This window comes from Larus michahellis, chromosome 8 (genome assembly GCF_964199755.1).
Source record: "Larus michahellis chromosome 8, bLarMic1.1, whole genome shotgun sequence".
Taxonomy (NCBI): Eukaryota; Metazoa; Chordata; class Aves; order Charadriiformes; family Laridae; genus Larus; species Larus michahellis.
Window position 1 is genome coordinate 12,618,202 of NC_133903.1, and position 15,443 is coordinate 12,633,644.

Consider the following 15,443-nt stretch of genomic DNA (forward strand, 5'->3'; position numbering starts at 1 on the left):
CTACCCACATAATAAAAAACACATTCTTGACAGATGCTTCTCTAAATCAAGTAAGTCACATCAGACAAAAGTATTTTAAGTATAACTTGACCACAACAGTGCTAAATTTATATACCAGTAGTAATGAAAATGTTCTGCAAAATAAATCAGTGATACTTTAAAAACTATCACCAAATAAATTAATCAGTTATCTCAGGAGGTAAGAGCAGCCCAATCTTATGATCACAAGTATCTCTGACATCGTGACAACACATATGCCTGAAAACAGGAGGAAAAGCAGATTTTTGTACACGCAAAAGTAGAAAGAGTTAGAATAGCTGAAATGAAAGTAAAAGTCAGCAAGTCTGCTTCACCCTATTTCAATGGCAACACAAAAAGCTGATGGTTATTCAATCTTCAGTGCACATGCAATATACTGAATTCATTAACTTGCAGTAAACCTGACCTTTAGTTAATGAAAGTATGCTTAAATTGACAAAGCATTGTGTATCTTAAGAACAAACACCACTACAGAAAATTTAAGGAGGGAGAAGGGAGGCGGAAAAAACAAAAAAAAAAAAAAGAAAAAACAGGACAGTAATTTTTATTTTTTAAGACAAGGGAATACAGGAACCTACACAGGTTTTAAAAGAACAGTTTCTATTTCATTAAAAATCAACTGTCCGCTAAATTTAAAGGCTATGCTTTAAAAATAAATTCAACTATATTACATTCAAACACAACTTACCTGCACATAGAAGAACCAAGTATCAAAACCAAAAGTTTATATTTTCTACCTGAAGTGGATTTTTACATCATGGAAAATTTGCACGTATACTGGGAAAAGGTACTATAATCTGCTTTTGCCAGGAGAAAAGTTACCATATCAGAAAAGGAAATCACACACCTCCCAGTGTCAGGGAAACGTGAACCCTTTTCTGGATTTGCAGCTCTTCTCATCTCCACCACTATTATTAGCATTTAACAACCATGTCGTCCAAAACAGTATTTGTTTGGTGAATAAAGTTTCACCTATTCTAAACTTAAATTCTGTTTCTGGGTACTTCCCCTACAGTTACCTTATTTAAGCTGCTTAATGTAAAACATACAAACATAGATATTGACAGTACTAGCCCTACAACACCTGCTGAACAAATCGTTATGCATACTGAAAGCAAGTAATACCTTTAAAACTCAATTGTTTGCAGGTATTAGCTTACCTTATCTTGATTTACTAATGAATACACATAGAGAGGAAGAAAGAGCCTATTAAGTAGGTGGTCTGTCAGCACATCATTTAGAAATTCACAATTAATGATAAGGATATCATTAAGGTAATGTAAATGATCAAGATGTTCTGCTACCAGGTCACTCAGTTTGCCTCTATTTCTGTGCCTGAAAAAGAGAACAGAAAGAAGGTATCAGATATAATCATTGTCAAAGTCTTAAAACCTTAAGAAAAGAATTATTGTGCCTCCCCTTCCACAGATCATCTCATGCAGATCGACTGACTAAAGATGATGTTTTCCGTCAAGTCAACTAATGCAGCTAGCAAACAGTATTCAGGCTTGTATGTGCTTTAGGATGCACATATCAAGTTTTTCCCCCAAGTTTTCAGAAGCAATATTTTTACAAAACTTCTTTTCACTGTCAGAGTCTTTTTACAAGCCAGCCATAAAAACCAGTAAATTTGTTTCCAAAAATAAAAGAAGAAATCTATCTTGTATCTAACGTCTTCACTTTAAGAAGGCAAGAAACAGCTGCCCATTCTAAGGTGGGAGTTGGACAACAAACCAAGAATAACCTGAATCAACAAAATATTTCTGTAACTGACAGTGGAATACTACACAGGAATTTCAGGTCTGGCAGTTCTGATATGAAATAAAGTTCCCCTTTCCAGTTTAAATTTTTTCCCTAGAATCTTTTCAAAAATCTGTTCTACTGAGATGATACACAGGATATACAGAAAAGGAACATCAAAAAGACAAAGTTAATATGATTGAGAAGCACAAAATCCCTTTTGTGTCTTCTGGATAGCTACCAAATTCAGCAGAATTAAAACAAAGACGAAGAAAAAGAATGTTGCCAAACACTAATTTACTTGTACAAATATTAGCACAGATAGGGCACACAGCACTAACTACTATTAACTCAAAGAATCACCAAAAAACTTTGCGATAATGAAAAGCTTGAACTGTCTACAACGGAACGTATTCAGAAACTAACTTAACTGAACTATGTAAACAAAATAAGGAGAGTATCAACATCTGGGAAAAGCGTGTCTATTCAATACCCAGCATTTGTAAAAGCTTACTCTTCATCAGTCTGCACACAGTTATCCAGTTCTATCACGTGGCTTCCAATAAACCAAACGAGGTTGGAGAAATAAGGGACAGCAGTTTTATCTCTAATGTAATGCAGCATAGGTTGGTTGTCCACTAAAGAGAAATTGTTAAGAAGAAAAAATCAGTTGCCAATTTTTTAAAATTAATTTTTAAGAAATACAAAGTATCTTCTGAGTTTTGATTACATGCTAGCTTTTGATATGAGTATATACCTAACATGATCTTATGCATGAAATGGACATCTACAAAAGTGTCATATCAATTCTTAACTGGCTTGAATGAGCCTAATATTGATATATTTACATAGATCTGAAGATAAAAAAATCTAGTGGAATTCAGAAAGGTTTTTTTAGAACATTCTTTATTAAAAAGAAGAGAAAAAAAAGCGTAAGAACAAAGCAGTAATACTGAAAGTCAAGCTAGTTAGACTTACATGACACTGCATTAAGGAACACAGGAATCATCAGTGAAGGAAGGGCAAAAGAAACAGACAACAGTTAACAGGATTAGGAACCGGGATAGCGACATCCTCCAAAAGGGTTTAAAAAGCTAAAGCACAAAGCATCTAAACTAAAAGATACAGGGTAGGTGTTAGATCAGAATATATGCAAATGGATAGTAAATAAATTATGAAACCTGAACGTCCGAGCTGCGTTTTTTCTACTCTAACCTTTATATCACTACAACATTCAATGAAAATTCCAGACAAGTACATGCCCTGCATGACCATATTCCACAATACATACTACCTTACAGCACACTGATTTCAGAGGTAGAAATTCTGAATGCACACCGATTTTTCTACAGAGATCTCTGATATTTTCAGTTTATTACAGATTGTATAGACCCCAAGAAAAATTTAGGGGGAAGTGACTTTTAGACATTGTCTAGTCCAAACCCATTCTCAAAGTAGCACTAATGTCAAAGTTCAACCAGGTTGCCACAGGCCTCGTTGAGTTTTGAAGATCTCAAACAATACAGATTCCTCAGTTTCTCTGGAAAACTTGTTGCAGTGCTTAAATATTCTCACAGTGACGTTTTGGGTTTTTTTCTTATATCCTACTGGCATATCCGGTACAGGAATTTGCAACTGCAGTCTCCTGGCCTTCACTGGTCATCTCTGGGAATGGTCTAGCTCTTCTTTAGACTGGCGTGACCTAGGAGCTCTATGGTTATATTCTAATGCACTCCAAATCCAAAAAGAATTGATGTAGCCAGCAAGGTTACTGCTTCATATATTATAAAGCTCAAGTTCATAAATAAAATATACTTGATATTCTTAAAGCACTTATTTTGGGGGGTTTGGCTTTTTTATTTGCTTGTTTTTTTTAAATACAGTCACATTCTGATCTCTGTTGGAAAGGACACTAAAGTTCCTTTTGTACTCTTGTGTTCCTTGATACTCTTTTGGTTTTTTTTAAACCAGTTTCACCTGTGAGGAAACAGTACTATTTACAATACTGTAAACGTACATATTGTACGTTTGGGGTTCTGTTTCATAAAAAAACAAAACGTGTATCTGAAGCATGTCAACATGCTAAGCTTTCCAATCTCATAAAACAGACAGAAAACCCTTAAATGTAAATAACTGAAAATTAAAGTACAATGAAACAAGCATTTTGTACACATGCATTTTTTAATACATAAAAAGCATACCTTTGTAGACATTTAAAGTTATAGTCCTAACAGCAATCCTGACCATGCTTTCTGGGTGGTTAAAAAATTTAATAGCTTCAGTGTACAAAGCGAAGTCATTAGTGTGCTGTAACAAGAGGAAAGAAAGTATTTATGAATTAACCAAAACACGTACAGAGTATTTGTTGAAATTCTGTACAAAAATTGTTTTCCATGTATTACTCTTTTTACCTTCTACTTAAATAATCGAAATTTTACAATGCACAGTCAGCTGCATTTGTAGCTCTGCATTAAAATAAACTGCTTTAAGCATCAGAGCTTTCCATGTTAACGCTGCACATATTCAGTGCTTTAATGCCCTCTTCTGGCAAGAAGTGGAATGGAGCGAGAAAAACCCATTTCAACTTTGGCCTTTGATTACTCAGGCTTCCTAGACTTTGACTAAGCCTCTTAGAACCAAATGGTGCAACAGAAAAGATCCTGTTTATAAAAGCACAAGATCACAAGGCATAAACAAGTTGAATTCTCAGGAAAGCAGACTTCAGAACTACTGAAGCAGTCCAACACAACAGTAACTTCCAGAGTTTGACCTTACTATAGTTGTATGAGGACAAAACCTTTTTAATCATGCTTTTGTAGAGATTCCCACAATGAATTCTCAATCACTGATATTACTGCTATAAAAATAAATGCAGGACATGCTGAGACAAGAGACTAAATAGAATATGTGCCAAATCGCTATCAATTTCTAATTAAAGTTCTCTTATCATTATATTGCAACTCTTTCTTCACCTACCTCGTTATAAAAGAAATGTACAGTATGATTGTTGAGTTTCAGAGAAAGAGTTTTCAAAAATGATATGTAATATGCCATGATCTCCTCATCAGAAAAGTCAAATTTGTGGACAATAATAGAATTTACATAGTTATTAGACAGCAGGTAGTCTGAAAAATAAGAGACATTACACAGGTTAACAGAAAGAAAAAAATCATGCTAACTAGCTGTATTTAAAGTACCAGCTAGCAACAAACCACCTGATGCTTGAAGATACCAATTTTTAGACAAACAACTCAAGTGATGGCTTCAAGTGGTAACATGAGGAAATTGTTCCCTACAAAGGTCTTTGCTCCCAAGAACAAGACAACTGAGAATACACTTCACCTTCCTCAATTTATATAGGCTTGGCAGATAATAAATAACACTTTTAAAGTCCTCTCTTATCCTCCCAAAGTCATAAAATCTCAAAGGCTTGTATATGACTTTCTCTTCATGGAGAAAGGAGAGTTGTGGAATACTTTAAACTAACCATTAATTCTCCATCCTCTTTATACGTTTCTAAAAACCTTGAAGTAAACGCAAGTGGCTAAATGCCAGCCCCAATGATGTCAGAACACTTCCAGTACAAATGAGACAAGAGTTCTACTGCACAATCTGTGGCAGTGAGGCAAACATTTCAGATCACAACTAATTTGCTGACTTAAAGAACTCCTTGAAATATGCAAATAAGTGTCTCAGTAGTACCAGACAACTACTCTGGTACTACTGAAAATTTACATTAAAAGGTATTTTGGAGTCAAATTACACTGTATTTTCAGTAGTGTTCAATTAAAAAGATTGTTAGGAATTCACATAGTTCTTCTGTGAAGGGGCACTAGGACTAAATTTCATTAAATGAAAGGGAATTCAATCAAATCTTGATCACTGAATCCTAAGCAGTTTAAAAGTGTGCCCTTACACAGCGATGTTTCATGACTGATGTTCTCAAAAAGGATGTTCAGAGTCTGCAGAAGCTGTACACACACGTAACGACCGGACTTCTGACGCAAGATGTTCAAAAAGAAAACAAACATATTCTTCTCCAAGAAAAAGCTGAAATAAAATAGAGGTGTCATTAAGTCAGCTGCTCTATTTAACAGCAACATAATTTTACTAGGATCAGGGACAATTCTAGGCAAGTTTGACAAACAGCATGTTTTACATTTATGAAGAATTATGTTGCAAAGTTTTATCTATATAACAGAAGAATATCTTCCAAAAAGCTTAAATACTAACAAGGGTGCTTAAGCACTGGTTTTGATCCACTTTAATTATTTTTTTTTCCACACCAGAAGCAAGCATTTCGTGTTTTATTATACAATTCAAACAGAATTGAATGCTTGCAGCGTTTTTAAACCAGAAATGCGTGCAATTTAAAGAGAACAGTGTGGACTTTTTCCTACCAGGACATGACAAATACATATCTATGAATTATTTTTTTTATATTAACTGCAGAAAAAACTCATTCCTGAAATTCTCTCAAGCAGAGAAGACAGTAAGGAATGTGATGGAGTTACAGTATAGATATGAGTAATAAGTTAATTTTCTTACTCCACATCATAACCCAATCATATTGAAATAATCTTGTAAAAATAAACTGAACCACTCCCTAAATAAGTAATTAAAAATACCAAATACCTTAAGCTTTACTTATCTCGATCACAAATTGCCTTTATAAAAGAGCTAATGTCTCGAAGGAAACAGCCAAGCAATGGGCATTAATACAGTCATATTTGCAACTGTGAATATTTGTTTTGAAGTTCATTTTCCTATCACATTATTTTATGAGGATTAAAATACCATCTCAACAAAACCTCTAAATTTCATAGCTAGAATAAGATATGTATTTGTAGTATTTTATATAAACTGAGGTCAACAAATTAAAGTCATATGATACTAATAGACATACTGAGTAAATCTGGGCCCTAAAATAGGTTAGATTTTGTGTTTGTATCAAAGATTTGAGAGTCAAACAAAAGTCTTACATGAAAGGGGCTCTGGACTTGGAACACTTTTTTTTGTTAACAAAAGCAAATTCTGTTTCTTTGTATGACAAGCATATGATCCTGCTTACCTGTCTGCTACAGGACATAGCTTTCTACTTATTTTCATGAAATAGAGTCTTGGAAGAGTTAACCTTTTCAACTAGATGTCTATGCAAATCTAATCATTCTTCAAAAACAAAACCAGAGTCAAAATTGCTTCTAAGTACTTACTCAAATACCGAGCTGTCATTCTGATCGCCCCATATAAGGATCTCTGTTATAGAACGAATAGTCTCTACCAGCAGGTTGCGGTTGTGATCTGTTACTGTCGTATTTTTAGTCAAAACATGATACATGTACCTAAAAGAAAAAATAATTACAAGTAATATACTATCCTGACACTTTCATGTGCACCATGTTTGTCTTTAGTAACTGTAATTTAATGTAGACACACACACTATGTCTTATCATTGTACAATTTTAAAATCCTGAAGTTTCCTTTTAAAAATGATGCAGAGAGAAGAGTAATTGTTAAACAGAAAACATGACAAAAAAACAAATGCGCAACTATCCAGGTGAGTTATGAATGCTTATGCATATGTTAACAAAGGACTAGAAACTATGTAACTGTTGTCCCATGGTGCTTCTTATGGCAACGAAGTGAATTTCTTTGGAAGTATATTAAAGGAGTGACAAGCAAGAAAAAGGAGAAACAGAAGCAGCAAGTAAGCATGGTAAGCATGCAGTAGCCGATACAGAAAAGGGTAATTCTGGCAAGAGACATATGCAGATTTAAGTAGAAAAGTTAGATCCCTTCTCCTGTCTGCAGAAACACTGCACAGACTCACGTCAATTTGGTGGTTACTCATCAGGACTGTCAAAGACTACTCATTCATCTTGGCAAAGCTTAACCATCAGGTTTCTGGCCCTTCAAGCATAGAAGTACTGATCAGAAAGGTGGCAAATTCTGGCTTTACCATCTCAAAGGGCAAGATTTTAAGGCTGTCTGGTGAAGTTTAAAAATATGTCTATGTTACGACAGGTGACCAGAAGCTAAATAAAATTTGAAAGGCTTGTATTGTAAATCTCAGATTTTACTCAGTCAAGGAAGCACCTTTCTCCCCCCCCAACCCCGCAAATAAAACGTTACATCAAAGATTACTTCCCAATTAAAGCACAAGAATTACCACTGCTTTTTTCCCTCTAGTGTGGAGGTTTTTAAATTTTTTTTTATTTTGCTTTTACATAGTAATAAAGAAAACGGATGGATGCAAGAAAGTAAGTAAATAAAAAATATAATCAGAGAAATTTCATGTCATTTTAAAACTGCAAGAGTTTAGATTACTTAACACAGATCATGTGTTGCTATACTGCAATCTACTGAAAACCAGGCATAATACCCAAGTGTTCAGGATTATCTGAGCAATATACTCATAAGTGTTTGGGAAGAAAGACAGATTTTCCATACTATCAACCCTCCCATGAAAAGTGGAGTTAATCAAAACTCTCAGGATCTATTTTTGGGAAAACAGCCTGCGTGTCCTGACTCTGGAGCAGCCTACCATTATTGATTTGGATTCCATGAAAGTTTGTTCAGTGACTCAGGTTGAAATTTTAGGAATCTTATTAGTGTGATGCAGGTGTTGAGAAGTCCAGGAAGCCAATTTTTAAGCAACAGACCCAAAGACCTCAGGCAGCTATTAAGTAAAAGACAAAAATACCAATTTTGCCAAGCTACTGTAGGTTTCCAGAAAACACTGCACATTTCTAAAACAAAATTTTGGGGTGTCTGCTTTAAACTAAGTTTCAGAAGTTTAGATCAATAACAGACTTGAAATCACATTTCAAAAAAACAGTATTCCTATCAATTTTATCCACACTAAGAAACTGAATCACGGCACAGGGCAAACATGCAGCTGGAGACTAAAATGCCATTTAACTGCACCCACATATCAGGCTGTTCCAACTATTTATCAGACTTATGAAGACAAAACAAGATGTTACCAAGTTTCAGAACCTTTTTCATGCTTGAATTCAATTTAAAAAATAAAAAAAGTTTTATCATATTTGCAGTTTACTTCAGATTTGCAAAATTTGTTTTGGGGAATCATCTTCAACCACTGAGCTCAGCTAGCCAGAACTTCACAGGACTCACTGCAAGACATAGCCCGTCCTCATAAGCCATGCAGGAAACAGAAGTTTCTTATGCTGTTATGGTAAAACGCTATATGCTTGCTGATCTTGATACTGCTTAATCATCAAACAACAATAGTACTGTGTCAAGTACTGCACAAGGACACCAAGAGATAAACAGCTCTCAGAAGCTCACAGTTTTAACAAACTTGATACACTGCACGCTCCCTTCCCTCCTCCCCAAAATCAGCAATGTGAACATCATATTAAGGTTAACCTAACGGACAGCAGAGGAAAGAGGAAGAAAGAGGGAAGAGATGGCAGGAGGTGGAAAAAGATCAGCTTTTCATACTCTAATACTCCTCAGTAAAAAGTTTTCTCTCCCTCTTCATGCTGCTTTTTCCCCCCTCATAAATCAGTACTAATTTCCCAAATCCAGAATAGAAACCGCTCATGCTGAAACCATTCTAGGAAAAGTCGATTCATAGCCATCTCCTACAGTCAGAACCGGCTGGTCACGTGCTGTACCACAACAGAAGTCACTAATTAGCAAGTCAAAGAGCACCCTCAAATCCTCTTCAACTAATCTGAGGATCACAGTTCAAGATTGCTTCTACAGATACTGACGGCGTGAGGGCTCACAGTGAAGATGTGAGAGTTCAAATCTGACCAACCAGTTCCCAGGGCTTTCTAAAAGAGCACACTGCACACGAGCCCTGCAAAAACTTCCCATTGTGGCACTATATGTATTGTATTATCAGAACAGGCAACTAAAAGACAGAGCAAAAACTAAGTCACCCCTCTGAGCATGCATCAGTTAATGGAACAGTAAACAGATGGAGACAGAGGGCAATTAAATCAGAACAGTACTCACACAATCTGTATAGTAAGTATTTTTCCTGAGAGAGTTAGTTTGAAGAGAGTAATTAATACTACACTACTTCACATATTTTAGCCTATTTATTTGAAGTCATATATAAATTATTGCACCTGTGAACTTACATTTCTCATTAATAAGTTACATTTTGCAAGCTTGGGAATAAAGTTTACTCCAATAGCAGAACTCTGGGAATGGGAAGCAGTGGGAAGAACTACATGCCATTACCTCATCTTGGGAGTCTATGGAACATAGAGCATTACAAATGCAAAAAACAAGAAACATTTAATAGTCAGGAGTACATTAACTCCAAATTAATTTACTTAATATCAACATTACTGCAAAGTTCCTTGATTTGCTAGCACACTGATGCACTTAGAGAAAACCTGGGCTTCACTTTCAAGCTATTCCTTTATCCACTTACTTGAAAATGAATGAGAAAACATGCACATACCTGTTTCTCTTACCAGAGATGCAACATACTATACCATGAGAATACAAAGTATCACACAAAACCAGTATTTTTATATTTCCATAAATTCTTAAAGCCTACCTTTAAATGCTGATTACAAAGGGGTCAAGTTTGTGCTCCAAAATGCTAAACCCTCAAAGAGGGGTTTTTTGCCATCTCTGTCTCTTTATATCTGAAAATTGGGTTCAAACAAGGAAAAATCTAACAAAAACCCACCATGCAGGAAGCGTTAAAGCACCTGACACCATCGAAATCGACAGGAGATTTTGCCAGCAACTTAACAGGACAAACAAAATTCTGAACATCTTTCTGGTAACAAACCATACCCAAAGGGATAACGTAACTCGTGAATATAGAAAATGTGTATTAATGACATTCCTACTTATTACTTACAAAAATACACTGAAACAGGTAAGAGTTTAGGAAGTCAAGTACCCAAATTAAGAAACCCCAGACTTAACCATAACATGCTTGCTTCTTCATGCTGCCTGTAAGTATGTGATTACATATTGTTCTCATAGAGGAAACTCGATGTATAGCATGGACAGTACTTCAGGAAATGAATCATCTGTGAAACAAGTCTTCAACCATACATGTTATGGACACTGTGTCTGACCAAGTCATGAGAAATGTTCAGCACCCAACTCTAATGGTATAAAACCTTCTGTGCAATCAGTATGCAATTGAAGTAATACCTGTAGAAGCAACAACGGGAAACATACTTGAAGATAACAACAGGGCTATGTAAAATACCTCTTAGAAAAATAGGAAAAAAATTTGCATCTAGGAACAAAGATCCTATGTTTAAGTTCCAAAGTCTTTCACTTTAGCAGGAACACCAGAGATATTATCAGATGAACGCTTCAGCAATGGTTAAGATATCACCACTTAAATACTGGCATAAATGACAGAAATCCTCTTCATCCATTCCAATGCAAAGTCAAAGTTTGTAGACAGACAGGGAAAGAAGATACAGTTATCCTCTCAAGGAGATTTGACCATGCATCTCAGACTATCCAATATGAAAGACTTTTTGGTACTTTAACTATAGATCACAGTTCCTAAGGCGAGGAGCTGCAGAAGCAGGATACAGTGACTATCACAGTCAGTGGCTGGAGAGAACTGTAAGAAACCCTGACCCACACAAGAACGTCTGGCTTACGTGCAAAGGTAGGCCACAAAAGAAAGAGAAGAACACGCAGCTCGTGAGAAAGCACTAAGTTCAAGTTTGTGTAGCAAGACAGACTATTACCTAAAACAGCCTTGATGTATTTGCTTTTAGAACGGGAAGCATATAATAAGCAGAGCAGAGGACTATATGAAGGGAGGAAAAAAGGTCTCATTTTAAACGTCTGGATGCCACCTTTAAGAAGTGGATTCTGGCCTTGTTTCAACAAGACAGAATCTCATGTAAAGATAAACAAGTCATTTAAGACAATTTTCACCAGTAATCACTAAAATTGTTCCTGTTTTGAGAATACTTAGGCTTTCTCCATTTATTAAGTTATTGACATTCCCTCAGCTACTAACCAAAAGGCACAAAAATATCAAGTTCTCTGAAAAATAATAGTCAGAAGCGCACAGGCAGTGCATAGTACTATTTCATAGCCTCTCTAGATCACAATTCAGCAAGGTATTAGAAAGATGGATTAAATTTTAAGTGTTTTCACTAGACCAAGAGACTGTATCCAAACACTTGATACAAATAGCCTCAGGATTTTCCTTTAGGCAATCCATTCTACGGCATGTTTGAAGAAATAACTGAACAGTAACATTCCAAAAGCAAGCCTCAACCAAACTGCACTAAAGCTGAATGGGAAAGGAAGTTCCAGATCCAACACTCACCGACAAAAAGCTGCAACTGCCGCGGTATTACTAAACAGGTGTATTGTTTACAATTTAGACTAAGCTCTACATTACCCATGTTAAAAAAATAAAAATATTCCCATAAGAATAGCCCAGGCTAATTTCACTCTTGTAACACAGCATAACATACCTTGTATAGGCTAAACTAACCTGTAATAGCAAGGATAGTGCGTTCTACTCAACACATTCATATAGAACACAACACGGGTTTTTGATGAGCTGAAAAGATGAGAATGCAGACAACTCACAAGATGGTGAGCTTAGCAAGACCAAGTTTCTTTTATGACCTCAAAGCAAAGGTTCTTTGCCCTTTTTTCTTCTGTGGCTTTACCCACTTCAACTGCCATCTTAGAAAAGTCCAAAATTTCACTTTACCAGTAGGTAGCGGCCTTTGCTGTTGACATCTAGCTAGAAACTGAAATTCATACAGCCTGGCTAAACAAACAAATATACATAGTCTAAACAGATCAATGGTCTTGGCTTTACATACTACCATTATAGATTTCATAATTTAAAAAGTCACATGCAAAAAAAAGCAAACAAACTAAAGAGAGTATTTTAGTAGAGAACTATATACTTCATTTCTCAGTTAAGAAGTCAAGCACAAGCCACAACACTTATAGCCTAATTCCCCTTTGCTACAAATCAAACAGCATATTGCTTTTTCTACCCTCTCTGGCCATGAGAGAACATATGATCACGTTTTTCTTACCTGAAAGATTCTAACATCCTAAATCCTCCCTCTTACCAGCCTCCGTATTCTAAATTTAAGCTCAATTTCTTCAAATTTCATCATGCATCAGCATTATTGCTCTATCTTCAAGCGTAATATCAAAACCAGATAGATCTAAAGCTCCACTAGCGCTGAGTAGAACCCAGTGACTACCCCTTGTACGTTAAATAGAGTATTCCTATGTTTATGTCTGAGCATGACTTTTCCCCTTTTTCCTGCAACACCAGATCATGTTAACTTACTAGTCTGTCCTACCACGCTTTCAAAGTTACTTTCTACAGTGCTACTGCCCCATCGGGTTTGTATTTATGGACTTGATTTCCCTATCTTTGGTAAAAAGTTATGCACTTCAATTACTCTTGCTGGTTTTAAACATTTTTCCAGTTTAGAGACAAGGACCAGAATCCATAAGTCATCTTGATAAAGTAATTGCGAGATCCAAATCTTGTATAAGTGCATCCTGCTCATTACTGTCAGACTCCATTCACATCCTCCTTGTAATCTGACTAATCCTCGAAAACTACCAGCTACTTATTTCTCAACGAGCTATGTATTCACAGCGACTTAATTTAGAAAATGCTTTGCCTCTCTCAATGACCTCCTTTTCTTGTTCAGTAGAAAGAGAAGCTATAACAGTGGACCTCATTTTTCTCGCAATAGTGGAACCCTTAAAATGGAACAGAGAATTTAAAATTGTCTTATCCCTTGACATCCGTCCAACCCTCTGGCGGCAGAACTAGAAAAAACTATTTCACCTCCTGCAGTCAGCAGTAACACAAGGGTATCAGACTCCTGAGACTAAGGTTACAGATCTCAAGCTCAACGGCTTTGCTTTTGTGCCAGCTGCTGAGCCCTCATAGAATCTTCATGGTTGGAAAGGACCTTTGAGATCATCGAGTCCAACCATACACACACAAAAAAACCCCAAAACCCTACAATCTCTGCCACTAGAGCATGCCCTCATGTGCCAAATCTACACGTTTCTTAAATACCTCTAGGGATGGTGACTCAACCACCTCCCTGGACAGGCTGTTCCAGGGCCTGAACACTCTTTCAGTAAAGTAATTCTTCCTAATAACTAATCTAAACCTCCCCTGCCGCAACTTCAGACCATTTCCTCTGGTCCTGTCATTATTCACTTGGGAGAAGAGGCCAACACCCACCTCTCCCCAACCTCCTTTCAGGTAGTTGTAGAGGGCAATGAGGTCTCCCCTCAGCCTCCTCTTCTCCAAGCTAAACATGCCCAGCTCCCTCAGCCTCTCCTCATATGACTTGGTCCCCAGACCCCCCGGACCTGCAAACCCACCATCCTGACTACCATGAATCACTGCTGACTACTAAGATACACACACACACGCTTCAAAAGGTTTATACTGTTTACAGGCTGGGACCAGCCTCCTCGCTTCCCTGTCTTAGGCACTATCAGGAAACAATCAAAGTTCTCTCTCAAGAGGAATGTTATATTTCTTGTATTTATCATCTCTTACACTCTACTGCACAGAAGGTGCCTGTGACATTATTAAAAATCAAACAAACACATATCACAGCCGCGAATGTGACATGACATCATGGAACTGTGACTGCCCTGAAGACATTTTGGGTCGAAGGGGCAGAAACGGGACAGATTTCCGCGAGCAGAATGCCAGCCCACCCCGCAGAGCCTCCTTGGCCGCTGGGGAATGGCTCCGGCAGCCCTCGCCTCAGGAGAGTTGCGCCGAAGGGCTCAGGCGAGGCGGGAGCGAGGGGCCGGGCAGCGTCGCCGGACGTGCCGCCTCCCTCCTCCCGGCCCCGAGCCGCCCCGGCCCCGCTCTGAGGGAAATCCCTGCCCCGAGCGGCTCCGCAGACGGAGCCCGTCTGCCCCCCGCCCCGGCTCCTACCCTCCGAGTCTCCTCAGAACCGGGCAGGGCCGGCCGCAGCCCCGCTGCCCCCCCGGCTCCCTTCACGGCCGCCCCCGAGCCCGCGGCCGGCTCCGCGCTTACTTGAGGTGGTCCAAGGAGTGGATGCTGCGGGCGGCCTTCCCGTGCCCGCCGCCCACCCAGCTGCGGGAGCGGCCGAACATGCTGGCGGCGAACGGTGGCTACGGCCCAGCGGGGCTCTACGGCTTCATAGCCCCGCGCGGAAGGACGAGAGGGCGGCCGAGGGACGCCCGGGCGGGCGGGGAGCGAGCAGGAGCCCCCTCAGCGGCAGCCGCCGGCGCACAGCAGCGCCCAGGCGCACGCGCGGGCGGGGCACGCCGGGAAGCACCGTTCCGCGCCCCGCCCCTCCGGCGCCGTGCGGACTGCAGGTCCCAGAGGGCTGCGGGGCGGGGCGGGGCCCGAGCCCGAGTCCCTCAGCCCCCCGCCGGCGCTGGTGGCGGGCAGGCACCGGCACAGCATCTGTCATGGCCCGGCACCCGCAAGGAAACGGGAGAGTCCCCGGGGAGCCCGGCGTTTTCTCCTTTCCTGTCAGGATTCCCACAGGAAAGTGGAACTGCCGACCCTAAGCCGCCCGCCTCTGAGGGCCGCGCGTGGGCGGCGTCTCTCAGAGTCCCCCCAGTGAGGCTGCCTGGCAGGTGCCCGGCCGCCATGTCTGGGGACGAGAGTAGCAATGGCCTGCGGGACG

At 38.9% G+C, this 15,443-nt stretch overlaps 1 protein-coding gene across 8 annotated transcripts in view; it reads right to left on the reverse strand.

Annotated features, from left to right (window-relative positions):
* The window catches only part of CLEC16A (C-type lectin domain containing 16A), an 80,396-nt gene extending 65,329 nt beyond the window's left edge, over positions 1-15,067 (reverse strand). For all 8 annotated transcript variants that reach the window (XR_012588619.1, XR_012588622.1, XR_012588620.1 and 5 more), the window contains exons 1-7: positions 14,822-15,067; positions 6,993-7,121; positions 5,696-5,829; positions 4,756-4,904; positions 3,981-4,086; positions 2,294-2,417; positions 1,200-1,374 (exon numbers count right to left, since the gene is read on the reverse strand). Coding sequence is in view for 3 of the 8 variants with exons in the window: in XM_074596961.1 (XP_074453062.1) it covers positions 1,200-1,374; positions 2,294-2,417; positions 3,981-4,086; positions 4,756-4,904; positions 5,696-5,829; positions 6,993-7,121; positions 14,822-14,901 (897 nt within the window). In the remaining 5 variants the exon portion in view is untranslated. The remainder of the gene's footprint in view (positions 1-1,199; positions 1,375-2,293; positions 2,418-3,980; positions 4,087-4,755; positions 4,905-5,695; positions 5,830-6,992; positions 7,122-14,821) is intronic.
* Positions 15,068-15,443: the final 376 nt, after the last annotated feature.